At 42.8% G+C, this 27829-nt stretch overlaps 1 protein-coding gene across 2 annotated transcripts in view; it reads left to right on the top strand.

The window, feature by feature from the left end:
* Positions 1-27581, top strand: part of LOC145346798 (serine/threonine-protein kinase OSR1-like) — a 200711-nt gene extending 173130 nt beyond the window's left edge. For both annotated transcript variants that reach the window (XM_080194534.1, XM_080194535.1), the window contains exons 14-18: positions 1788-1852; positions 9289-9341; positions 15601-15669; positions 16349-16413; positions 24621-27581. In XM_080194534.1, the coding sequence (XP_080050660.1) occupies positions 1788-1852; positions 9289-9341; positions 15601-15669; positions 16349-16413; positions 24621-24695 (327 nt within the window). In that variant the 3' untranslated portion in view covers positions 24696-27581. The remainder of the gene's footprint in view (positions 1-1787; positions 1853-9288; positions 9342-15600; positions 15670-16348; positions 16414-24620) is intronic.
* Positions 27582-27829: the final 248 nt, after the last annotated feature.

The following is a 27829-nucleotide window of genomic DNA, read 5'->3' as shown; positions in this document are numbered from 1 at the left end:
ATTAAGCAGCTCATTTATAGGAGCTAAGGCAGTAACTTGGAGTCTTCGAATTAGCCACACAGATTAGAATTGCAGTTGGTTTTCTCAGAGAACAATAGCCAGAGGAAGTAGTAAATTTGTTTGTAGTAAATCAACTCTGATGAAGGGTTGAAATGTTAGCTCTGTTCTCTCCCCACAGATGCTGTCAAACCTGCTGAGACTGTCCTTATAACATTAGGTTGGCAGTGAGGAATTTTGTATCATGCTCTTTAGTTGGAAGAGTTTGTTTTCTAATCATGTTATAGTTTAAAGTTCTATTTCCAATTTGGAGAATGTGCAAGTTTAGAAATTTCTTTAGTTTCTCTTTTAAATTATATCATCTTTTGTTGAATTTTGTAACCATGTGCAAAAGATTGTGTGACAGTGATACCTATAACATTGTCCAAGGCAAATCTGCCATTTGATGTATAGTTAGTCAACTATTCATTGCTTATGAGTCTGTGACATCATCAGTGGTGGAGTTCGATTTGATTTCTACCCTTTTCCAGATTGCCACGTAAATTCTATTAAGAAGCAAAGCTATTAAAAAGATGTGTGGGCTAGGTTGATTGGCCATGCTAAATTGCCCATTGGTATCAGGGGGATTATGGAATCATAGAATCCTACAGTGAAGAAAGAGGCCATTCAATCCTACCCTGGCATTTACCTTAGCTAGTCCCCCAACACTAAGGAGCAATTTAGTATGGCCAATCCACCTAACTTGCACATCTTTGGGGTTACAAGGGTAGGGCCTGGTTGGAATTGTCGTCTGTACAGGCTTGATGGGCCAAATGTTTTCTGTACTGTAGAAATTCTGTGATTTAACAAAATGGAAAATTGGCCCTACTAGAGTTATTTCACTTGAAGTTTTAATCGATCTATCTCCTGATGATTTTTGTCTCCCTTGCTGATGGAAGTGCCTGGTGCTTAATGTACAGTAGGTGAATCATTAAAGTCCACATTGGGAAAAGACGAAAGGGCATAATCATAAAATGAGACCTCAGCAATTTAGAAGTAAAACCAAAGCATTTTTATAATTCTAACATTTTCTCTCAATGGAAAAATGGATCAATCCCCTTTTTCTAAACTGGTATCTAAATGTTTTTGTTGGGTGCAAGAGTATTGAGGGATACAGAGTAATGGAAGGTAAATTGATGTTTCAGGTAAAGTGAGGCATTATAGTGGCACAGTGGTTAACATTGCTGCTGCTCAGTTCCAGCGACCTGGGTCCAATTCCAGCCTTGGGTGACTGTGTGGAATTTGCATGTTCTCCCCCTCTCTGTGTGAGTTTCCTTCAAAGATGTGCTGGTTTGGTGAATTCGCCAAGCTAAATTGCCCCTTAGTAGCCCAAGATGTGTAAGTTAGATTGATTAGCCAGGGAAAATGAGGAGTTACAGGGCAAGTTGGGAGTTAGAGCTTAGGTAAAATACTGTCAGAGACTCAGTGCAGACCCCATGGGTCAAATGGCCTTTGGCAATATAGAGGTTCTATGATTTTATAATTGGTCGTCATCTAATTGAGTGGTGGACAGAGCAGAGGGACTGAATAACTTGTCTCCCAATGTAAGATGCTACTTAGTCCTTTAAAATGAAATACTGGCATATATTGTTTCTGCGAACCTTGAAATATTTTACTTTAAATCTGATTTTTGAGCAAGTATTGCTTTGACCTTTTTATAGGTTTGCGCAGCTTTCATAAAATTGATAGTGTGCTTCATTCTCTACCTTCCTCCTATATCATTCTCCTGAATAGATTTTTGTTGCTTTCAGTGTATTCCTGGTTCTGCTGCTCTGGATTCGCACCAAACACCCATCAGCCTTGTGTTAAGATTACGGTAAGTGAAATCTGATCACAATGTCAGGTTATCTCGTCATGATATCTTGCAGTTTCATGGTGTATGCTCAGATATATGAAATAACTTCGAACAATGCTTTTACAAAGGTTTTTTTTACAGAACCCATTTCAAATGGGATTAAGAATTGACATTGTGGGATGGACTAAGCTTCTGAAACCTATTACCAAGACTGCCTGGTCTTTTTCCGTAATGTTGCCCCTTTTGACCTGTGCCTCAGCATTTCTGCTTCTGAAATGCTCATGGTTTTATGACCTCTCAATCCAATTATTCCAATACTCTCCTGGTCAGCCTCCATCTTCCACTTTCTGTATATTTGAGGTTTGCCCAGATTGTAACTTGTATTATCCATTCGCCCATTGATCCTCTGCTTGCTGATTTACCCTGGTGCCAAGCCCAGCAATGTCTCAAAGTTAAAATGTTTTCCTTAAACCCCTTCCTATATCTGCAACCCCCTGTAGCCCTACAACACTCCAGTAACCCTGCATTCCTCTAATTCTAGCTTCTTGTGGATCTCCAGTTTCCTTTGCTGAAACATTGTTGCCTTCAGCTGTTTGAAGCCCAAGCATTGGGATAAAAGCAAAATACTGTGGATTCTGGAATCGGAAATAAAAACAGAAAATGCTGGAAAATCTCAGTAGGTCTGACTGCATCTGTGGAGAGAAAATAGAGCCAATGTTTCAAGTCTGGATGACCCTTTGTAGCTGAAGACAAAGAAAACAGGCCAGGATTTATTACTGGGTGAAAATCAACAATGGTGCAATGAGGCCCTCAAGTTACTACTTAAGGAGCTCAATGGGCCTTTTTTATTCATTCATGTGATATGGGTGTCACTGGCAACACTTCATTTGTTGTCTACCCCTAACTGCTTTTGAGAAAATGGTGGTGAGTCTCTGCAGTCTACCTGGTAGTGGTACATCATTGTGCTATTCGGAAGGGAGCTCCCAGATTTTGATCGACAGAGAAGGAACAGCATAGTTAAAAGTCAGAATGGTGTGTAGCTTTGAATGGAGCTTGCAAGTGGTCGTGTTCCTATACATCTGCTACCCTTGTCTTCTATTTGATATTAGTCATAGGTTTGCAAGGTGCTCACAAAGGAGTCTTGGTGAGTTGCAGCAATTCATTTTGTATAAAATAAACATTGATGCCACTGTGTCAGTATTGGAGGGAGTGAATATTTAAGTTGGCGGCTCAGGTGCTGATCAAACAGACTGCTTTGCTCTGGATGGTATTGGAGCTGCACTTGTCCAGCCAAGTTTAAAATTATTCCATTGTTTTCCTGACTTATGCCTTGTAGATGACAAACAGGTTTTTGGGAATTCTGAAGATGTTATTTGCCTCAAAATTCCTCGTCTCTGACTTGATCTTGTAGCCACAGCATTTATATGTTGGCCAGGCCAGTTTCTGTTCACTAGTAAGCCCCCAGAATGTTGAGTATGGGATAGTTAGCAATGGTAATGTCATTGAACATCAAGGAGAGATAGGATTCTCTCTTGTTTGAGACAGTCATTGTCTGGCGCAAATGATATTTGATGCTGTCCAGGTCCTGCTGCATACCAACATGGACTACTTCAGCATCTGAGGATTTGCAAGTGATGCTGAACATTATGAAATCATCTCCACTTCTGACGCTTGCACACTAAACTGCAGTTTACTGCATTTCTGTGCAAAACTTTATTGCTGTTCCTTGGTCGCCAGATCTCTGCATGCTGTGTTCATTGATTGTTCTTGGGTTCTCTGTCCAATTTCTTCGTTACCAAATCCTTGACAACATTTTTTAATTCTATGTTGGCCAGTCTACATGTCAATTGAAAGTTTAAAGATATTAGAAAATTTGCATTCACATGGCATCTTTAGTGAGCTCAAGGTGTCCCAAAATACTTTGTACCTGTGAGGTACATAGTTGACAATAGTGTGAAAGCACATTTGATCAATTTGCAAATAGCAAGATCATACAAACAGCTACAAGATCAGGTAATCTGTTTTTAAACGACCTGTATCTGACAGCATGACCCTCACTAAGCACTTTACTGGAGCATCGGCTTAAAATATATGCTAATGTCTCTAGAACTTGAGGATATAAGCCCACAATCTTTTGACTCCGAGGCAAGCTTGTTACTACTGAGTCGAGATGAACACTTTCAAATTGTTTAGTGTCATGGTGCAACCATTCCAAATTTCTGTGGCAGAAACCATTAATACATGCTGAGCCCATTAATGTCATGTCTTGATCTTCAAGTTAGTCATAAGAATTTACTTTAAGGAGATGGATTATTGGTGCTGGATTGTCGACTTTTATCACAGTTGAAGTTATTTGCACTTTTGCATACAGCTTGAACAATAAATATAATTGACAAAACACATTACTCATCTGTGCAATGCTGTAGGTAAGGCCGTAAAAAATTGGAAGCGGAATGGGATATTCGGTTCTTCAACTCTGCTGCACCATTTAATAAAATCATGGCTGACCTAACACTCACTAAGTCCACTTTCCTGCTTTCTCTCCATAACCTTAATTCACCAGTGATTAAAAACCTATCACTCTCGGCCTCAAATGTTCAAGGACTCAGCCTCCACAGCTTCCAAAGATTCACCACCCTTTGAGAGATGGAATTCTTCCTCAAATTCATCTTGAACGAGCACCACCTTTATTCTGTGATTACACTGGAACGGGTGCAGAGAAGATTGACCCGGATGCCGTCTGGGATGGAACAGTTAAGTTATGAAGAGAGGTTGGGTAGGCTTGGATAATTTTCGTTGGAGCAGAGAAGACTGAGGGGTGACCTGATCAAGGTGTACAAGATTGAGGGACATGGACAGAGCGGATAAGGAGCAGCTGATTCCCTTGGTTGAAAGGGCAGTCATGAGGGAACATAGGCTCAAGGCGAGGGCAGGGGAGTTTAGGGGGAATGTGAGAAAAAACGTTTTTACTGAGAAGGTCTGGAATTCACTGCCTGGGAGGGTGCCTTACATCTTTTAAAGTACCTGGATGAGCACTTAGCACATCATAAATTCAGGGCTAAGTGCTGGCAGATGAGATTAGTTGGGAGTTCATGTGTTTCTAATGTGTTGGTGTGGACTCAATAGGCCACAGGACCTCTTCTGGGCTGTATGATTCTATGATTAACAAAATATCGTTATATCAATTAGTAGCCGGTGTGGAACCTGACTGAACGATTGGCTTAATTACTCAACCCTCAACTTATCACAATGGTGTCATCCTAAATTAGTGTAGCTCTGAAAGCAAATGATAAATTAATACAGGTCAGGAGTTGCACGATTTTGAGGATGCAAGGTTGAAAGGGCAAGGCACAAAATTTAGAACAGCAAATGGTGACCTGAATCAGGAAATGATAGTTAGGTAACTTGCTTTGAAAAGCCAAAAGCTTGCTGGAGAGAGAGGGAAATTAAGGAGTTGCACAGTTTTGAGACCTTGGGAAAGAAAACAACTGAGATCATTCTTCCATCAAAGTTCATTTTGGCAAATGTGTTTTTTTTAAATAGCCCAAAACACCTGCTGCTATAGAAACCGCCTGGAATTTTCACTAACTTCATTGCAGTGTTAATATAAGCCTACTTGTGACTCTAATAAACTTCATTTGAACTTTATTTGTGCGCTGCAGTTTTGATTCTACCTTTTAGAGGCTGGCAACTTCATAAACAGCTTAGTTGGAATGTCTGTGTTCATGACTTTCTTTGTCATTTAATAAATAAGCACTGGAAAATTTTTAACACCTAGGTAATGAAATGCTGAAGGGAAGTTTTACTTTTAACTACAGACTGTTGTACTGCATGTGAATATCTAAGTGCATAAGTACTGAGCTGGTGCAATTTATTTATTCTCTTTCAGGATCAGAGTGCTGTGATGAAAACTAAAATGGAAAAGGGATCATTATTATTTTGACATAAATATGCTTTGAGATGTCATGTCATGATTGAATTTAGCTCCGAGGCAAGGAAAGAAAGCAGTAAAAGTATCTCATGGTGACTAGTGGTGTGCCTCAGACTTTAGTGCTTGGACCACAAGTTTTCACAATACATTAACAATTTGGAAGAAGGAACTGAAGGCACTGTTGCTAAATTTGCAGATGATACAAAGATATATAGAGGGACAGGTAGTATCGAGGAAGCAGAGGGGCTACATAAGGACTTGGACAGGTTAGGAGAGTGGGCAAAGAAGTGACAGATGGAATACAATGTGGAAAAGTGCACTTTGGAAGGAGGAATGGAGGCATAGACTATTTTCTAAATGGGGAAACGCTTTGGAAATCAAACACAAAGGGATTTGGGAATCCTTCTTCAAGATTCTCTTAAGGTTAATGTGCAGGCTCAGTCTGCAGTTAAGAAAGCAAATGCAGTGTTAGCATTTCATGTCGAGAGGGCTAGCGTATGGAGCAGGGATGTACTTCTGAGGCTGTACAAGTCTCTGGTCAGATCCCATTTGGAGTATTGTGAGCTGTTTTGGGTCCCGTAGCTAAGGAAGGATGTGCTGGCCTTGGAAAGGGTCCAGAGGAGGTTCACAAGAATGATATCTGGAAAGAAGAGCTTGTCGTATAAAGAACAGTTGGGACTCTGGGTCTGTACTTGTTGGCGTTTAGAAGGAGGAGGGTGGATCTTATTGAAACTTGCAGGATACTGTGATGCCTGGATAGAGTGGATGTGGAGAGGATGTTTCCACTAGTGGGAAAAACAAGAAGGCACAGCCTCAAGCTAAAGGGACGATCCTTTAAAACAGATGAGGAGGATTTTTTTCATCCAGAGAATGGTGAATCTATAGAACTGTTTGCCGCAGAAGGCTGTGGAGGCCAGGTCATTGAGTGTCTTTAAGACAGAGATCAGTAGGTTCTTGATTAATAAGGGTTCAAGGGTTATGGGGGAATCACAGAAGAAAGGGATGAAAAAATATCAGCCATGATTGAAAGGCAGAACAGACACGATGGGCCGAGTGGCCTAATTCTGCTCCTATGTCTTATGATGTTATTGAGAAAATTGGCATGGCACTTAGACGGATGACAGAGAACAAGGTTTTCCAATGCACGAAAGAAGTGGAAGAAGGTGACAAGTTTCTAGAGGAGGAAAATTCTACTGTATTTTCATTGGTGCCTCTACTGTTAACTTGAAGCCATTGAATTTGAGGACAAGGCTGAACAAGATTATCAAGTAGGGTGGTAATCACACAATACTACAGTGTAGAAGAGGCCCTTCGACCCATCAAGCCCACACAGATGCATGCAAGGCACTGACCTGCCCACCTAATCCCACTTGCCAGCACTTGGCCCATTGCCTCGAATTTTATATTATGTCACGTGCTCATCCAGGTACTTTTAAAAAGGCGTGAGGCATTCCACGTCCCAGCCAGTGCATTCCAGACTGTCACCACCCTCTGAGTTTAAAACAGTTTTTTCCTCAAATTCCCTCCGAACCTCCCACCCCTATCTTTTAACTTGTGTCTCCTCATAACTGACCCTTCAACTGAGGGGAACAGCTGCTTCCTATCCACCCTGTCCGTACCCCTCATAATTTTGAACACCTTAATCAGGTCGCCAATCAGTCTTCTCTGCTCCAGAGAAAACAACCCAAGCTCTCTTCGTAAATTAAATGTTCCATCCCAGGCAGAATCCTGGTGAATCTTTGCAGCCCTTGCAGTGCAATTACATCCTTCCTGTAATGTGGGGGACCAGAACTGCACACAGTACTCCAGCTGTAGCCTCACCAAAGTTCTATACAACTCCATCATGACCTCTCCACTTTTGTAATCTATACCCTGATTGATAAAGGTGAGTGCCCCATATGCCCTTTTTATCACCCAATTAACCTGCCTTTCTGCCTTCAGAGATCTATGGACAAACACGCCAAGGTCCCTTTATTCTTTGGAACTTCCCAGTGTCAGACCTTTCACAGTATACTTTCTTGTCAAATTACTCCTTCCATAGTGTATCCCTAGAGGGAAGGGTCCAGGTGGAGCAAGAAATCTGGTGAGGGTTAAAAAGATCTGTTTAGCAAAGGGAAAATTTCCTGGCTCAAGGAAATGTGCAAGGAAGCAAAGGTGTTGATGGAAAAATACTGTCATGTCAAGCTCGAAATACCATGACGTTGAGGCATTTGCGAACGTTATATCATTCACGGTCAGAGAACGGGAAGTTGGAGGTCATCATGAATACACAGCAAGAGGTAATATTCAAAGAAGGAATGGGTCAGAAGGAAATGAAGAGCAAGAAGGACCCAGGTGGGTTTTGGTACCCGTGAACTATTAGAATTTGCGATCCTTCAAATCTTAAAGGAAAATTAAAAGTTTTTGTTAAATGCCAGATAAGGCAAAGGATGAAATGGAACTGCAGGCCATGAAAGCTTTGAAAGAATGAGTAATCTGCTAAAGAGAGAAGGCAAGAGTATGCACGTGGCATAGATGGTTTTGAGTATAAATCTCAGTTCAATGTTGAATGTCTAGGAGATATCTGTAATTGTAGGTGGATCCAAATCATGGAATTTCGGTTGGAATCCAGGTGGGATCAGTTGAAGCCAATGGTAGTTGCTGAGGAAGGCAATGTCACTGTTAAAACGAGGTTTGGTAGTTAGGTGATCAAACACAGATTGAAATGGAAATCAATAGAGGTGAACAGGGTAGATATGACGAGTGGAAATCCCATTAGAGGGAACAGAACCTTTTCAATGTAGGAATTCTAGGAAGAGAAACAGAACACCAATGCAAAGCAAAATAAATTTTAAATGTATTATACATAATATGCTGACAATGGATGACCTGCCCTTAGCTTGCAAGACCCCCACAAAAAGGGGAAGAAAACATTTATCTGTTAACATGCGTGAAAAAAGCGTCCCTTGATAATAGAATGTTTATAATTGATCATTTCAGTAAAATTCAGAGCGAGACTGATTATATAGCAAGTTAACTGAATTACTTTCACTGATTTTTTTTTTAATTTACCCATGGGACATGGATGTCACTGGCTGGGTCAGCATTTATTGTCCATCCCTAGTTGCTCTTGAACTGAGTAGTTTGCCAGGCTGTTTCAGAGGGCAGTTGAGAGTCAACCACATTGCTGTGGCTCTGGAGTCGTGTGCAAGCCAGACCAGGTAAGTACAGCAGATTTCCTTCCCTAAAGGATATTAGCGAAGCAGATGGGTTTTTTCCAACAATCGACAATGGTTTTGTAGTCATCAGTAGATTCTTAATTTCAGATGTTTTTACTTGAATTCAAATTCTACCATCTGCCATGGCAGGATTCAAACCCAAGTCCCCAGAACATTAACTGAGTTTCTGGATTAATAGATTAGTGATAATCCCACTAGGCCATTGCCGTAGGTATACTATCTTCCATCTATTGCCCATCAACCAAACTCCGAAGCTATTGCTCAAGATGTCTGTGTAGTAATTGGAAATTGTCTCTTTTCCCTTGCAGTAATTTGAAGAAGGAGCTGAATGACATAAGATTTGAATTTACTCCAGGTAGAGGTAAGATGTCCCTTCATTTTTCCACTCCTTTTTTATTTCATGGATCAGTGCAGGATTTATGGATAAGCTATATTCATTTACCTTGCCCTAGTCAGATGACTTAATCCCAGGAGAGATACTAGTGCAACAATATGTTTCAATTTCCCATACCCAGTCAGCCCTTCGACTGCAACTTAGTCTGCTGAGCAGTGCACACATTTGTGATATAACCCTACACACGCAACTGTGAAATTCCAAGCACCAATAAAAAGGTTACCAATTCTGGAGTTTGGGTGACTTGTGATTATTCTCTGTTCTATGATTATTGCCTGAACACCCCTACATTGTGACAGCTGTCTAAACTGTACTGAACCAGCTGCTCTGCTGTCTTCCACATCCTGGTAAATGTTTTTTTAGTCGTCAAAAGTTCACCCTGACCATAGTTGAAATGACTGGAGTTAATAAGTAGATATACTAAGAACATTAGAAATAGGAGCAGGAGTAGGCCATCTGGCCCTTCGAGCCTGCCCCGCCATTCAATAAGATCATGGCTGATCTGTCGTGGCTCAGTTCCACGTTCCCGCCCTCTCCCCATAACCCTTAATCCCCTCTCATCAAAAACCCATCAACCGTCGTCTTAAAAATATTTAGCGAGGTAGCCTCCACCACTTCAACAGGCAGAGAATTCCAGAGATTCACCACCCTTTGAGTGAAGAAGTTCTTCCTCAACTCCGTTCTAAACCGGCCCCCCCCCCCCTTATCTTGAGGCTGTGCCCCCTAGCCCTACTGTCCTTTCTGAGCGGGAAGAGTCTCTCCACCTCTATCCTATCCATCCCATTCATCATATACGTCTCAATGAGGTCTCCCCTCATTCTTCTAAACTCTAACGAGTACAAGCCTAGTTTATTCAGCCTCTCCTCATAGCTCAACCCCCTCAACTCCGGTATCAGCCTAGTAAACCTCCTCTGCCCTCCCTCCAAGGCCAAAATATCCTTGTGTAAGTACGGCGCCCAAAACTGCACACAGTACTCCAGCTGCGGCCTCACCAATGCCCTATACAGCCGCAGCAAGACCTCCCTGCTTTTATATTCAATCCCCCTTGCTATGAAGGCCAGCATCCCATTCGCCTTCCTGACCACCTGCTGCACCTGCAAGCTGGGTTTTTGCGACTCATGCACAAGGACCCCGAGGTCCCTCTGCACCGCCGCCTGCTGCAGTTTTTCTCCACGTAAGTAATAATCCTTCCTACCATTATTCCTACCAAAGTGGACCACCTCACACTTGCCAACATTAAATTCCATTTGCCAGTACCTGGCCCATTCACCCAGCCTATCTAGATCCTTCTGCAGACTCTCCACACCCTCCGCACAATTTGCCTTTCCACCAATCTTGGTGTCATCAGCAAATTTCGACACCCTACACTCGGTTCCCTCCTCCAGATCATCTATATAAATGGTAAATAGCTGAGGCCCCAGCACCGACCCCTGAGGCACTCCACTAGTCACCAACCGCCAATCCGAATAGCACCCATTGACCCCCACTCTCTGCCTCCTATTTGACAACCAGTCCTCTATCCACGCTAACACCCTACCCCCAACTCCATGTCCCCTGACCTTCTGCAGTAACCTCTTGTGAGGTACCTTGTCAAACGCCTTCTGAAAATCAAGAAAGACCACATCCACCGGCTCTCCTTTATCCACTGCCCCAGACACATCCTCATAGAACTCCAGTAAATTTGTCAGACACGACTTCCCTTTAACGAAACCGTGCTGCGTCTGCTCTATCAAGCAATTCCCCTCAAGATGCCTCGCTATTTCCTCCTTGATGACGGATTCCAACATTTTACCTACAACAGACATTAAACTAACCAGCCTATAATTCCCTGCCTTTTGCCTGGCACCCTTCTTAAACAACGGCGTAACATTAGCTGTTTTCCAATCTTCCGGCACGTCCCCGGAATCCAGCGACGTCTGGAAAATAACCACCAAGGCATCCACTATCACCTCTGCCATTTCTTTCAGAACCCTCGGGTGTATTCCATCCGGTCCTGGGGACTTATCCACAATCAGCCCCTCCAGTCTGTCGAGCACCGCCTCTCTAGTAACAGTAATGTCATTGAGACCCTCCAGTCCTGCCACCTTGGCAAGTGGGAGGCTTTTAGGGACAAAATGAAATGGTTGCAGGGGAGGTTTGTTCCGGTTAAGCGAAAGGATGGGAAAGGTAGGATTAGAGAGCCGTGGATTACGGGGGATATTGAAGACTTGGTTAGGAAGAAGAGGGAGGCGTATGATAGGTCAAAACAAATGGGTACGGAGTGTGCGCTGGAGGAATATAGAGAGAGTAGGAGGGAGCTAAAAAGGGGAATTAGAAGGGCGAAGAGAGGGCATGAGATGGCTTTGGCCGGTAGGATTAAGGATAATCCTAAGGCATTTTATTCCTATATTAGAGGCAAGAGAGTAGTTAGAGGGAAAATTGGTCCTCTTAGGGACAAGAGTGGAGAGTTGTGTATTGAGTCGGAGGGAATGGGGGAGCTCCTGAATGAATACTTTGCGTCGGTATTCACGAAGGAGAGGGGTTCGGAATCGTGCGGTCTCTTGGAGGGAGCGGAGGTTCAGTTGCAGGATATAGTTATTACGAGAGAGGAAGTGCTAGGGCTTTTAGGTAGCGTAAGGACGGATAAAGCTCCGGGGCCTGATGGTATTTATCCCAGGCTGCTTAGGGAGGCGAAAGATGAAATTGCTGGGCCTCTGGCGCACATCTTTGTCTCTTCTTTGGACACAGGTGAGGTCCCAGAAGACTGGAGGGTAGCAAATGTGGTCCCGTTGTTCAAAAAAGGTAGTAGGGATAACCCTGGGAATTATAGGCCAGTGAGTTTGACGTCGGTGGTAGGGAAGTTAATGGAAAAAATACTTAGGGGTAGGATGTATGAGCATTTGGAGCGTTGCGATCTGATTAGGGATACGCAACATGGCTTTGTTAGAGGGAGGTCTTGCCTTACGAATCTGGTGGAATTCTTTGAGGAGGTGACAAAAACGGTTGACGATGGGAGAGCCGTTGATGTCATCTACATGGATTTCAGTAAGGCATTTGACAAAGTCCCTCACGGTAGGCTGGTAGAAAAGGTTAAGGCGCATGGGATACGAGGCCAGGTAGTTAGGTGGATTGAGAACTGGTTGGGAAATAGGAGACAGAGGGTAGTTGTGGAGGGTACCTTGTCGGGCTGGAGGCCAGTGACCAGTGGTGTGCCGCAGGGCTCGGTACTGGGACCTCTCCTCTTTGTAGTCTACATAAATGACTTAGAAGAGGGAGTAGGTGGTGTGATCAGCAAGTTTGCTGATGACACCAAGATGGCAGGGTTGGCGGGTACAGAGCTGGATTGTCAGGTGATACAACAGGATATAGATAGGTTGGTGCAGTGGGCAGATAGGTGGCAGATGGCATTTAATCCTGACAAATGCGAGGTGATGCATTTTGGAAGGAATAATGCAGAGAGGAGTTATGTGATAAAAGGTAGGCCGATTAGGAGTATAGATGTACAGAGAGACCTGGGAGTGCAGGTCCACAAATCCATGAAGGTTGTGTCACAAGTGGAGAACGTTGTTAGGAAGGCTTATGGGATGTTAGCCTTTATAGGAAGGGGCTTAGAGTATAAAAGCTGCCGTCTAATGCTTCAGTTATACAGAACGTTGGTTAGACCGCATTTGGAGTACTGCGTCCAGTTCTGGTCACCTTATTACCGGAAGGACGTGGAGTCTCTGGAAAGGGTGCAGAGGAGGTTTACCAGGATGTTGCCTGGCATGGGGGGACTGGGTTACGAGGAGAGACTGAAGAGACTGGGGCTATTCTCCTTGGAAAGAAGGAGATTGAGAGGGGACATGATAGAGGTATATAAGATACTGAAGGGAATAGATAGAGTTAATAGTGAGAGACTGCTCCCTAGACTGGGTACGAACACAAGAGGTCATCAATTAAGGGTGAGGGGGGGGAGGTATAATTTGGAGGTAAGAGGAAGGTTCTTTACACAGAGAGTTGTGGGGGTCTGGAATGCGCTACCGAGTAGGGTGGTGGAGGCAGGCACGTTGGACTCGTTTAAGATGCAGTTAGATAGGCATATGAGTGAAACGGGAATGGAGGGATATGGTAGGGGCTATTAAATAGGGTAAACCTCGGGAGACACCGGAAGGGCAGGCTGTATAACTAATATGTTTTGTCTTTATTCCACAGGTGGAGGTCCACCTCGTGTCAAGCGAGGGGCATGCACACGGCAGGTTGTGCGTGGGCTGCTCTTGGAAGTCCAGGAGTGGCCTAGTACTTCATGTCGGTGTGTGTGCTTGATCCTGGACCGATAGACGGGCACCGCAACAGCTCAGTGACTAGCACTGCTAGCTGTGCAGATACATGGATTTGGGCCTGTGTCTGTGGGAGTTTGCGCATTCTCCCTGTGGTTGCGTGGGTTTCCTCCGGGCGCTCCGGTTTCCTCCCACACCCCAAAGATGTGCTCTTAGGCTAATTGGTTTCCACCAAATTGACACTATTTCTTCCCTGAATCTGACTGAGTAGGGTCCCATTCGTAGACATGCAGGGTAGAATAGGTGTAGGGCGATGCGGCGGCGCGGGCTCGTTGGGCCGAAGGGCCTGTTTCCCGTGCTGGGTTGTTCTTTGTTCTTACCATCTCTAACACCCAGCAAATTATTCACGTCCTCCTCCGTGAAGACCGAAACAAAAAAGTTATTCAAGACCTCAGCCATTTCCCCATCCCCTACCACTGAGTCCCCCTTCTCATCCTCTAAGGGTTCAACGTTCACCCTAGCCAGCCTCTTCCTTTTTATATATTTATAAAAACTCTTGCTATCCTTTTTTATATTAAGCGCTAGCCCAGGTTCATAGTTTCTCCTACCCTTCTTTATCAAATTCTTTGTCAGTCTTTGTTGACATTTAAACCTCTCCCAATCCTCTTCTTGCCCACTACTCTTAGCTACTCTAAACGCCTCTGCTTTTAGTTTAACGTTTTCCTTCACCTCCTTCATTATCCACGGTTTATTACCTCTCCTCCTACGGTCCTTTTTGACCACCGGAATAAATTTCTGCTGAGCACCAAGAAAGATCTCCTTAAAGATCCTCCACTGCTCCTCAGTAGACCTACCTTCCAATGCGCTCCCCCAGTCCACATTTGCCAATTCTTCTGACATCCTACCGTACTCCCCTCTGTTCAAACAAAGGATGCGTGTCCGGGAACCCACCTCCTTACTCTGACCCTACCTAATACCTTCCTATTTCATATCTCAGTACTGTCTGTCTCCCAATTCTCTGTAATCTTCTGAAGTTATATGGACTCAAACCGTTAAGTCTGTTTCTCTCTCCACAGGTGTTGCCAGACCTGCTGAGTTTTTCCAGCATGTTCTGTTTTTATTTCAGGTTTCCAGCATCTGCAGTATTTTGCTTTTATTTCTGTAAACCTTGTTTCTTTCCTCTGTTACTTCCTTGTTTCCACACCCCTGTCAAACTGATTTAAAAGCTCCCCAATAGTACTAGTTAACCATCCCACAAAGACCTTGGACCCTGCTCTACTCAGATACACCTGTCTGGCATGTAGGAATCCCATCTCTCCCAGGATTCGTCCAAATCTCCAAGGAATCTAAAGCCCTCACTCTTAGTCAGTCCTGTCATGTATTCGTTTGCACTATTCTTCTATTTCAATTAGCTCAATTGACTGGATGGTTTGTGATGCAGTGTGACACCAACAGCGTGAGCTCAATTCCCATACCAACTGAGCTTATTCATGAAGGCACTCCTTCTCAACCTTGCCGCTCAGCTGAGGTGGGGTGTCCCTCAGGTTAAATCGCCATCAGCCAGAGAGCAGCGTATGGTCATCGGAGACTATGGCAACTTTACCTTTTTTACTTCCATTTTTATACTCATTAGCACCAGGTATAATCTATAGATTGCAAGCTTAAAGGTCTTACTTGTAGCCTCTTCCCTAGCTCTCTCAAATGTAATGCAGGATCTCACCCCTCTTTCTACCTATGCACAGTATGGACCATGACTGCTAGGGGTATATGTCCCCCTCCTTCAGAGTATCTCCAGCCACTCTGCCATCCTTGACCCTAGATTGTGATGGTCCCAGGTCCAATCTGGCTGCTTAAGTTTCATACTGAGCAGGACTAATCGTGTCAAACAAAAGTACACAATATGGAGTTCACATTATAGACAATCATTGAAATGTTTAAATATAACATGTTGACCAGCTGTAATTAACAAGTTCATACACATGTTCTGACAGATACAGCAGATGGTGTTTCCCAAGAACTTGTCTCTGCAGGTCTGGTTGATGGAAAAGACGTAGTAATAGGTAACTATTGACAAGACCACAATGTATACCTTCTGAATTTGAAGATTTTAATAGAAAGTATCCTCTAGCAATCACGCTCATGTATAGTAGATATAAGTATAGTGGATACAGCATTGGACTAATAATCCAGAGATCTGCACTAATGCTGAGAATATAGGATCAAATCCCAGCATGGCACTTATGAATTTGAATTTAGTTCTTAAATAAAAAGTGAAAAGCTAGCATTAATAAATGTAATTAAGCTATTGGGTTGTTATAAGATCCATCATTGCCTTCTCAATTCACCAGAATTTTCAGTTGGTTGTAGTCTCTTTTGATGCAAAGTGCTATGTCAAAACACGTTCAGTAATTAATAAATAAAAACAGAAAATGCTAAAGAAAATCAGTAGGTCTCACAGCATCAATGGAGAGAGCATAGATGTTTCAAGTCTAGATGACCCTTCATTGTGACTTGAAACATTGGCTCTATTCTTTCTCCACAGATGTTATCAGACCTAGTTTCTCTAGCATTTTCTCTTTTTTTTTGATTCCAGCAAACGCAGTATTTTGCCTTTATCTCATTGATTAATAAATCAGACTAGATTCATTATTGTTAGGGTTAATGTTAGGGGCTTAACTTCCTTGACTATAAGTTAATCATTTATGTTCATTAAAATAAATATTTAACTTTTTTAATTAGTTGCAGCAAATCTACAGAAGATAGTGGATGAACCAGCTGCAAATAGATCTGTCACTTTCAAATTGGTGAGTATAACTTCCCCAAACTAATTTGGGAATCACTGTTATTAACTGGCATTTCAGATTCAGGAAGGACATGGATATGTCTAATGCAGGATTTAAATTAGAGGCATGCATGTGTTGGGGGGGTCAGCTGCAAGTCTCAGTAGGCCTACTGTTCATTCCATCTAGGAAAATAGGAACTGGAATAGATCATTCAGCCCATCAAATATGTTCCGCCATTCAATTAGATCATGGCTGAACATCTACCTCTTAGCTTGCTATCTTTCTATCCCCTAATGTAGTTAGTCACCGCAAATCTTCTGTCTGGAACATGCTCCATGGTTTGAGATTCCACAGCTCTGAGTTCCAAAGATTCACCACCCTCCAAGTGAAGAGATTTCTCAGCATCTCAATCTCAAAAGACCTACTGATTATCCTGAAATTTTAGACTCACCAACGAGGAGAAATCTCTTCTCTACATCCAGCCTGTTAAAAATTTTGTAAGTTTCCATGTGGTCATAACATTCAAGACTCTGCGCCAAGTGCTGGTAAATGGGATTGGATAGGAAGTCAGATGTTTCTCATCAGTGCAGACTCAATGGCCCAAAGGGTGTTTTTGCACTATATGATTCTATAATGTTCAAGAAGATTTGGACAGCCGGAGTGAATGGGCTTGAGCAGGGCGGAGAACACAGAATCCCTACAGTGCAGACAGAGGCCATTTGGCCCATTTGAGTCTGCACCAACTCTCTGAAAGATTAACAGTGTGGCTGAGTGTCTTGGGCTACAACAAGTTATAGACAGTGAGAGCAAATGGGCAGGTAAGTGGTAGGCGATCATCTGTGATCAAATTGAATGGAGCATGCTTGATGAGCTGAATGGCCCACTACTGTTCTATTTTCCTAGAAGGAAGGAACAATAGGTCATCTTTGTGTCATCTGCTAACTTACTAACCCAATCCCCCACGTATATAAATGACAAATAATAGGGGACTCAGCACAGATCACTGTGTTACACTACTGGACGCTATCTTCCAGTCACTGAAACAGCCTTCCGTCTCCTACAACTGACCCAATTTTAAATCCATTTAATCAAATTACCCTGTATCCCATGTGCATTTGTCTTTTTAAGTTTCTCATGTGGGACCTTGTCAAAGGCTTTGCTGAAATCCTTTTAAATTGCATCAACTGCACTACCCTCATCTACACACCTGGTCACCACCTCAAAAAAAAATTCTATCATATTTGTTCGGCTTGACCTCTCTCTGCATGTTGGCTAATCCTGATCAAGCCTTGCCTCTCCAACTAGAGATGGATGCTTCAGAATTTTCGTTAATAGTTTCCCTACTACTGATGTGAGACTCACTGGTGTAGTTCCCTGGCTTATCTCTACAATAGCAGAACCACATTAGCTATTCTCCAGTCCTCTACACCTACCCGTGGCCAGAGAGGAATTAAAAATTTGAGTCAGGCAATCTCTTCCTTGCCTTGCAGCAGCCTTGGGCACAATTCATCTAGACCTGCAGATTTGTCCACTTTTTAAGTCTGCCAGCACATCCAAAACCTGTCCTTTCCTATATCAGTTTGCTCAAGACCTTTGCAGTCTCTCTCCCTGCATTCCATACCTTCATCCTCATTCTTTTGGGTGAACATAAGAACATAAGAAATAGGAGCAGGAGTAGGCCATCTAGCCCTTCAAGCCTGCCCCGCCATTCAATAAGATCATGGCTGATCTGTCGCTGCTCAGTTCCACTTTCCCGCTTTCTCCCCATAACCCTTAATCCCCTCTCTTATCAAAAACCCATCAACCCGCGTCTTAAAAATATTTAGCGAGGCAGCCTCCACCACTTCAACGGGCAGAGAATTCCAGAGATTCACCACCCTTTGAGTGAAGAAGTTCCTCCTCAACTCCGTTCTAAACCGCCCCCTTTTTATCCTGAGGCTGTGCCCCCTAGTCCTACTGTCTTTTTTGAGCGGGAAGAGTCTCTCCACCTCTATCCTGTCCATCCCATTCATCATCTTATACGTCTCAATGAGATCTCCCCTCATTCTTCTAAACTCTAACGAGTACAAGCCCAGTTTATTCAGCCTCTCCTCATAGCTCAACCCCCTCAACTCCGGTATCAGCCTAGTAAACCTCCTCTGCACTCTCTTCAAGGCCAAAATATCTTTGTGCAGGTGCGGCACCCAAAACTGCACACAGTACTCCAGCTGCAGCCTCACCAATGCCCTATACAGCTGCAGCAAGACCTCCCTACTTTTATATTCAATCCCCCTCGCTATGAAGGCCAGCATCCCATTCGCCTTCCTGACCACCTGCTGCACCTGCAAGCTGGGTTTTTGCGACTCATGCACAATGACCCCGAGGTCCCTCTGCACCGTCGCCTGCTGCAGTTTTTCGCCCCGTAAGTAATAGTCCTTCCTACCATTCTTCCTACCAAAGTGGACCACCTCACACTTGCCAACATTAAATTCCATTTGCCATTTCCTGGCCCATTCGCCCAGCCTATCTAGATCCTTCTGTAGACTCTCACCACCCTCCGCACAATTTGCCTTTCCACCAATTTTGGTGTCATCAGCAAATTTCGACACCCTACACTCGGTTCCCTCCTCCAGATCATCTATATAAATGGTAAATAGCTGAGGCCCCAGCACCGACCCCTGGGGCACTCCATTAGTCACCATCCGCCAATCCGAATAGCACCCATTGACCCCCACTCTCTGCCTCCTATTTGACAACCAGTCCTCTATCCACGCTAACACCCTACCCCCAACTCCATGTCCCTCGACCTTCTGCAATAACCTCTTGTGAGGTACTTTGTCAAACGCCTTCTGAAAATCTAGAAAGACCACATCCACTGGCTCTCCTCTATCCACCGCCCTAGACACATCCTCATAGAACTCCAGTAAATTTGTCAGACACGACTTTCCTTTAATGAAACCGTGCTGCGTCTGCTCTATCAAGCAATTCCCTTCAAGATGCCTCGCAATTTCCTCCTTAATGACAGATTCTAACATTTTACCTACCACAGACGTTAAACTAACCGGCCTATAATTCCCCGCCTTTTGCCTGGCACCCTTCTTAAACAACGGCGTAACATTAGCCGTTTTCCAATCATCCGGCACTTCCCCGGAATCCAGCGACGTCTGGAAAATAACCACCAAGGCATCCACTATCACCTCCGCCATTTCTTTCAGAACCCTTGGATGCATTCCATCCGGTCCTGGGGACTTGTCCACAATCAGCCCCTCCAGTCTGTCGAGCACCGCCTCTCTAGTAACAGTAATGTCATTAAGACCCTCCAGTCCTACCACCTTTCCATCGCTAACACCCGGCAAATTATTCACGTCCTCCTCCGTGAAGACAGAAACAAAAAAGTTATTCAATACCTTAGCCATATCCTCATCCCCTACCACTAGGTCCCCTTTCTCATCCTCTAAAGGACCAACATTCACCCTAGCCAGCCTCTTCCTTTTTATATATTTATAAAAACTCTTGCTATCCTTTTTTACATTAAGCGCTAGCCCAGCTTCATAGTTTCTCCTACCCTCCTTTATCAACTTCTTTGTCAATCTTTGTTGACATTTAAACCTCTCCCAATCCTCTTCTCGCCCACTACTCTTAGCTACTCTAAATTCCTCCGCTTTTAATTTAACACTTTCCTTCACCTCCTTCGTTATCCACGGCTTATTACCTCTCTTCCTACTATCCTTTTTGACCATCGGAATAAATTTCCGCTGAGCACCAAGAAAGATCTCCTTAAAGATCCTCCACTGCTCCTCAACAGACCCTCCCTCCAACGCGCTCCCCCAGTCCACATTCGCCAATTCTTCTCTCATCCTACCGTACTCCCCTCTATTCAAACAGAGGACGCGTGTCCGGGAACCCACTTTCTCCTCCTCCATCTGCACCATAAACTCCACCATACAATGATCACTCTCCCCAAGGGGATCCTTCACCACAAGGTCCCTAATTCTACCCGCCTCATTACATAGCACCAGATCCAAGATAGCTCGCTCCCTCGTCGGCTCCAACACACACTGTTCGAGGAAACTATCCCGGCAGCATTCCAAGAACTCTTCCTCGAGCCCCCCGCATCCAACATGGGTCGGCCAATCAATATGCAGATTGAAATCCCCCATAACTACGGCCGTCCCATTCCTGCACGCCGCACTTATTTGCGCATTAACAGCCCTCCCCACCTCCAGATCATTATTCGGGGGCCTATAGACGACACCCACCAGCGTCTTCCTCCCTTTGCTGTTCCTAATCTCCACCCACAACGATTCCACCCTCTGCTCCTTGGCTCCAATATCATCCCTTGCTACCACCGTGATGCTATCCTTAATCAGCAGAGCTACGCCCCCCCCCCCCTTTTCCCTCCTGCCTATCCTTCCTAAACACTTGATAGCCCTGTACATTCAGCTCCCAGTCCCTGTCACCCTGCAGCCACGTCTCTGTAATGGCCACCAGATCGTATCCATTTGTGTCGATCTGCGCCACCAACTCATCCACTTTATTCCGAATGCTTCGTGCATTCAGATAAAGCGCTTTCATCCCAGCCTTCACATGGACCCTATGTGCCGTAACGCCACCAACCATACTCACGCCCCCTACTCCCTCTATTATTGGGACATCCTCGGCCTCTTCCCTTACCTGTACCCTCTCCTTAACTTCAGACCTCGTAACATCACCTACCCCCCCCCCCCCCCGCCAATTAGTTTAAAGCCCTGTCTACAGTCCTCTTTACTCGATTCGCCAGCACTCTGGTCCCAGCACGGTTCAGACCAACCCCATCCCGCCCGAACAGGTCCCACCTACCCCAATACTGGTGCCAATGCCCCATAAATTCAAACCCATTCCTCCCACACCAATCCCTGAGCCACCCATTCACTTCCTTAATCATGTCAACCCTACACCCGTCTGCACTCGGTTCAGGCAGTAGCCCAGAGATAACCACCTTGTCGGTTCTACTTTTTAATTCCATTCCCAGCTTTTCATACTCCCTCCCCAGATCCTCAGTCCGCATTTTGCTTATGTCGCCGGCACCCACATGTAGTATTCTTTCAACATTTTTCCAATATACCAATCTGTAGCTTCACCCACAGATTTCCCCCTTGGTCCCTATTGGGCCCTATGTTTTCCCTGGTTGTCCTCTTCCCATTGATGTAGAATATTTTGGGATCTTCTCTACTTCTACCAGCCAGAGCTTTCTCCTATCCACTCTTTGCATTCTGAATTTGCTTTTAAGCGCCACCCTGCACGCTCTGTACTTCACTAATGCCTTCCTTGCATCCTCCTCACAACTTACATTCCCAACCAGTTAGGCTAATCTGGAAATATTACAATTGATCCCCACATACAAATCCATTTAAATAGATTGTGATAAGCTGTGGCCCAAGCACTAACCCATTAGTTACATCCTGAGAGATTCATATATTCCTATTCTCTGCTTCCTGTTTGTTAACCAATTTTCAATCAATATTAATATATTTCTCCCAATCCCAGGCAGTTCCATTCTACTTGCTAAATTCCTTTGTGGGATCTTATCAAAAACTTTCTGAAAATCCAAATGCATCACTCATTCTCCTTTTATCAATGCTACAAGTGATATCCTCAAAAGAAAACTTCAACACGTTTGTCAAACATGATTTTCCTTTTATAAATCCATGTAGACACTCCCCCTGAGCTATCTGCTGTTCACCTGAACTGGGATTCACATGGGATGGTTGAGGAAGAGAGAGAGAGAGACACTGAAGGAAAATTTTTAGAAAAGGGAACCAATGAGTTTAGTGAAGGGATATGATTTGCAAGAGAGTCCAGTTCTGTAGAAGGGTTGTGGAATTTGCTGCTCAGGAGTGTATTTCTTGTCCCATAATTAAATTGTCAAACCACATTGTTGTATTATCATGGCTCAATTTGAGAATGACCTCACCCAAAAAATCTATCACAAGAGAAACATAAACCTACACTTTGCTGAGTAAGTGTTCATAAGGACTAGCTAGATCTGCGATTTTTGTTTTGCAGTGTGGGGAGTTTGGTGTATGAGCATGTAAAAGAAGTACAAAGAGCCTGTAGTATGTAACTTCCTGTCAGTGCAGGTGTTAAGTACAAAAGCTGATTTACTGTTGAATATAGTACAGCTAAACAATTGACCATACTATATTCCATTGTTGCTTTCTCTCATACATAATCCAGATGGCAGCCAGTGTTTGTGTAAAACTTCAGAAATTAGGGGAATGTTTACATTATTTGAGTGGGGAGAGAGACTCTTTATAACACTAAGTCCTTGCCCAGAGTCCATCCTTTCAAACACTCTCCTGCACGAGAATCCTGCTTGATTTCTCACCAGCTAACTCAGTCCTATCAGGATCCTTCCTGGTCTGTCTGGCTCATCTTTAGTTTTGGCAATATTGAAACATATAAGATGATTAGAGGTTTAGATAGGGTGGATAGTAATAGCCTTTTTCCTCTGATGGAGAAATCTAGCACGAGGGGGCATGGCTTTAAATTAAGGGGTGGTAGTTATAGGACGGATGTCAGGGGTAGGTTCTTTACCCAGAGGGTGGTGAGGGATTGGAATGCCCTGCCTGCTGCAGTTGTAAATGCGCCTAGTTTGGGGGCGTTTAAGAGATCCGTGGATAGGTTTATGGACGAAAAGGGATTGGTTTAGGTTAGTGGGTCATTGTTTTGTAACTGGTCGGCGCAACATCGTGGGCTGAAGGGCCTGTTCTGCGCTGTAATGTTCTATGTTCTAAGACAGGAAATCAAATTTGCTTGCAGCAATTTTTCTAAAAAATTTTGAATATACATTTTACAAGTTGGTGATTGTTATGATATTTCTGTTGAATTATCACATACATTTGAGGTGTGAATGTAGGAAAAGCAAACGTATCTGATTGGTTGTACTGTGGATCTGGCATTGGGACACCAGTAACATGGGACTCCCCATTGTGTACTTTTTGTCATTGGTTAATTATATTTTTTTGCTGAAGCTTTTTTCTAATTAAGTTGCTGCTTTGTTCTGTTCTGTTCTGTACATGTATGTTCTTGCAGCAAAATCCTGACTGCAGGTCACTTAGAAGCGTGGAGCAATAAAGCCCATTGGTACTTGTTGATCAGTAAATATTTGCTGATGGTAACTTCAGCCAGGTGCTGAATGATCTTTTTTCCGTATGATGTTTGACAGGTTGAGATGAAGTTTCATTGCTCTGAGTGCATGGGGTGTTTTCACGCTGCAAATTCACAATGTAGATTATTGAATTATGGGCTTTAAGATGTTGTCAGTCAAAATAATATTTTGATACCACTGCAGAACAGATACCCCCTCTGTGTTCTAACCAGTTGTTCATTAATGTTCAAACGCTTTTATCTATTTAGAAGTAAAATAATTTTGTTCCTAATTTGCAGTCATGTGAACTTTCTGAATTTTCAGAAATGCTTTTTGGCACCTTCCTAAACCATGTGCTTTTCCCTGATAAAGGCCCTAAAAGGATCAGTGTCAAACATGTAAAAATAGTCATTTGTATCAAATCTGTGCCAGTGTTTCTAATCCTATTCTAATTACACTGTGACTAGCTTGATCTTCATGCACACTGACTTTCCAGCAAGTTTCACCATTTGGCCTCAGATTTAAAATTGGGAGCTTGGATAGATGATATCTTGCCCATCTCAAGAACAGGGATGCTCTGACTACTTGGAACAGTCTGACTAGTGTTTGACTGAAATTGACTGACTCAACAAAGATTAACTAGGGATTTTACTGTTATCTGTGGCTCAAAGGTGCAATTTAGTGTGATGTTAGACAATCTTCTGTGACAGTGTACACAAGGGTACCTAGATCTAGAACAAATATTGCCTTCAAGCAAAGTGGAGTTTGGGGCAGGATAATTGGAACAAGATGTGCAGAAATAATGGAATCCCCGTTTTGAAGACCCACCTTTTTGCTCTTGTATCAAAATATTGTATAAAAAGCATTACTGCTAGTTAAATGATGAAATGTAGGGCCATGCTTTGGGGTTAATAGGAGTGTGCTATTTACCTTGCTGTACAGGTTGAGTTGGAGGATACAAAACTAAGGTACTCCCACCAGAGGGAGAGTGTGTCTACATTACAAAAGTTTCTGTAGGCAGTTTCCATTACAAATGTAAAAATTTATATTAGAAGAATGACTCTTTATGCATGTGCCATTTTTAATGTTGATATTAAAGCATTTTTCTTTTGATCCACAGGCTTCTGGTGTTGAAGAATCAGATATTCCTGATGATGTTAAACTCATAGGATTTGCACAACTTACCATTAGTTAAGTCACACTACAACAAATAAAATCCTGCTGACCCCATCTGTGAATAGGTATCTCACTGGTGTTGGCCTGAAGAAACTTGTACTGCCAAAGAGTGATGACATTGCCCGTAGAAGTTGCAGCGTTTAACCCCCCCAGCCCCACTTGCCCTGTAACAAAGAATCGACAAATAGAAAGTGAATTGAGCATTTGCTTGCAGTACCCTAACAATGGAATAATCACCATCAAGAACTTTCCAGAGCGTTCCAGCTTGTAGTTTTTCCACAAGATTCGGGGTGCCCAGTGTAGGCGAACTGCAGAATTGTCAGCTCTCATCTATTTTCCCAAATCATTCCTCCTTTTTTAAAATTGCCTTTTTTTGACAGATCTTTACTGATCAGTTGTATTAAAAAAAATCTTCCCTATGGTACTCAACGAGACCTAGTGCAGCAGATTGGAAAATTGTGGTTTCAGTAACTCATCCTTAACTTGAGTAGTTTTCATTGAGCACACACTTGACACAGATTAGAAGCAACACAACTCAAGAGCAATACTGATATCTTTTTAAAGTGCAATTCATACGAACTGTACTTTTCAAAGGGCTGTAACCCAAAAAAAATGGGCTGCAAGTCTTTTTTTGTTTGCGCTTACTGCGCACTAGAGCTACCCCGGGCACATCATTAACCGCCTTTTGACATGATCTAAAGTAGTTTTATTTTGTTTATATGTGGTAACGATAAACCGGAATATAAATATTATTGCGAGAAATCACTGAGGGTGAAGCCTTTTCATTTTTTTTCATTTATATAATATAAAGTATTATGGCACAATCTGTAGCCCACCTTATAATCTGCAGATGGAGTGTGCGTGTGTGTAAAAAAAAAAAAAGACACCCAATTGGTTTAGTCTTTCCCTGGTACCAGTGTGTGAAGTTGGTATTAGGAAATTTTTTTTGAACTGTCAGATCTTTTAGTACAAAAATAAATTTAAAAAATTGCAGCTGCTGAATGGCCAATTGTATCTTGTAATTCTCTTCGTAGGTTATGAGTTGTCCTGTTTAGACTTATGCAGCGGTCTGTAATTTTGAGCAAGATAACATGTTTCTGGGTTGCAAAAAGACAATGAGATATGCAACATTGAATAAGCTCCAGTGACAATGTTGTGAGACATATTGGTACTGTCATGCTTTACCGAGAATCTCTCTCAAGACAATACACTTTAAAGTTGCACTAATATTCTAGTGTGATCCTCTTAATTCATTACTCCAACCTCTATCACCACTGACAGATCTGCTGTATGTCATCCTGGTGCTAGACTGCCTCAATGCTCCCGAATTTAGGTAGAATGTACAACTGAATCGTTAGATTTTTTTTTCTAAACATTTAAATTTGACATAGTTTGAGAGTTACGCATGCCCACCGTTCATACTTTACCAAACTTTCAGTGACATTATCCCGAATTCAACAAATTTAGCCTTGTGATACCATTTGAATAGGAAATATAATAAAGACCCTATATAGCATCAGTCAGCACTTATAGAAAGAGCAGATGGAGTTGGTAATATTGCCTTGTAGAACACTTGCTGCCTTGTATTGCACATTTTGGGCAGGCCATCAGTTTGAGGAGGGAGGTGAGGCCTGAGCTTTCAATGCATGTCACAATTCACTATGTAAACAAAAATCCAAAAGTTGTCATACCTTGCTAACTTTAAAAATTTTTCAAACTTTTCTATATAAATAACTCCAGTCCCCTGACTGCCATCCTGCAATTATTCACACACCCAAGGGAACTTGTGTCCTACCTTCTGCCGCACTGTCGGCTACTAGAAGAGCAATGCTGCCATTAGACAGAATAATATGCTTAGACTTAAGATATTTAAAGCTGAGATGGGCCTTTAACTTGTCAATTATCCATCTAGAAAGATCCTACAGTTTCCTGTACCAATTGCTACATGACTTGTTCCTTAACTGATCCCAAGATATTCACCACTGTGGAATTCCATCCCAAGTGTTAGTCACAATATATGAAGAACTATTTTCTGATATTGGTTCTAAATTTACCTTTTACTAGTTTGACCTGCATCCATTGTTACAATTTAATTTTAAATAATATTCCCCATTAATCTCTCTTAATCCTTCAGCCATTTTAGATGCTGCTATAAAGCAATCTTTCCCCCTTGACCGAAAATCGAGTGCAGAATAAAACCCAGAATTGTCCAGGAGCTGAGTTCATGGGCTGTTATACACCCACCTTCAAATCGGATGACCTTGCAGACCCCACTTTGAAAGCGTACATATGAAAGGAAAGATTTATGGAGGAGTAACTGGAGCCACATAATCACATAGTTAGATTGATTAGACTTGTGGTGCTTTTGAAATACTTTTGAGAAACAATCAACTTGATATTTGAAAGAGATGCCTGGAAGAGGCATGTACTCTTCAAAATAACTGCACTTAAAGTGATAAATTGTACTACTGTGTAAATACTGCAAAATTGTTTTTTAATAATTTTAAAATTACTGAGTCTTTCACTGTTGGCCTTGGTATCCATTTACTGTCTTTTGACTGATTTGAGAAAACAAATTTTGGCTTTAGCGGGGAACCTGTTTCAATTTGTCTTCCAGCACATGGGAATTATAGGATCTTTTACATGACCCACCTGCATGATTTTTAACAACTTTCTCTTTTTTCTAAGTCTGTATAGACTAGCATTAGTTACTTTATTAATATATATCTATTAACTGGGACTGAGGACTGCTGTCACTAAGGATATCTCACAACTTGGTGTCATACTGATTGTAACACAAAGGTGTAAAATATCGTGATCACTTATTCTTTTTCAACATGATTATGTTTTGGATTTTATTGCATGGTTTTGCTAATTCCTTTTAATCAATAAACAGCAAACTATCTCCTGTTGTGTATTTGAAGATGAGATTTCAACAGCCTGCCATTTAGCAAATCTCATGGAGAATCAAAGTTAAGCTTATAACAAGATAAAAACTTAGCCAATTGAGTCTTCTGATTTGAATCAGAAGAAAAGCTCACACTTTCTTATCATCTTAGTTGTTGGCCCTCATCTGGATGATAACATTCCTACCTCCCAAGCCAGATGAAAGTGAGTTCAAGTCCCACTCCAGTGCCTTGCACACAACCTAGA

The sequence above is a fragment of the Carcharhinus amblyrhynchos genome, chromosome 8 (genome assembly GCF_965287045.1).
Source record: "Carcharhinus amblyrhynchos chromosome 8, sCarAmb.v2.hapA, whole genome shotgun sequence".
In the NCBI taxonomy this organism is placed as follows: domain Eukaryota; kingdom Metazoa; phylum Chordata; class Chondrichthyes; order Carcharhiniformes; family Carcharhinidae; genus Carcharhinus; species Carcharhinus amblyrhynchos.
The sequence above is the reverse complement of the archived record's forward strand: the minus strand, read 5'-3'. Positions and strand labels throughout refer to the sequence as shown.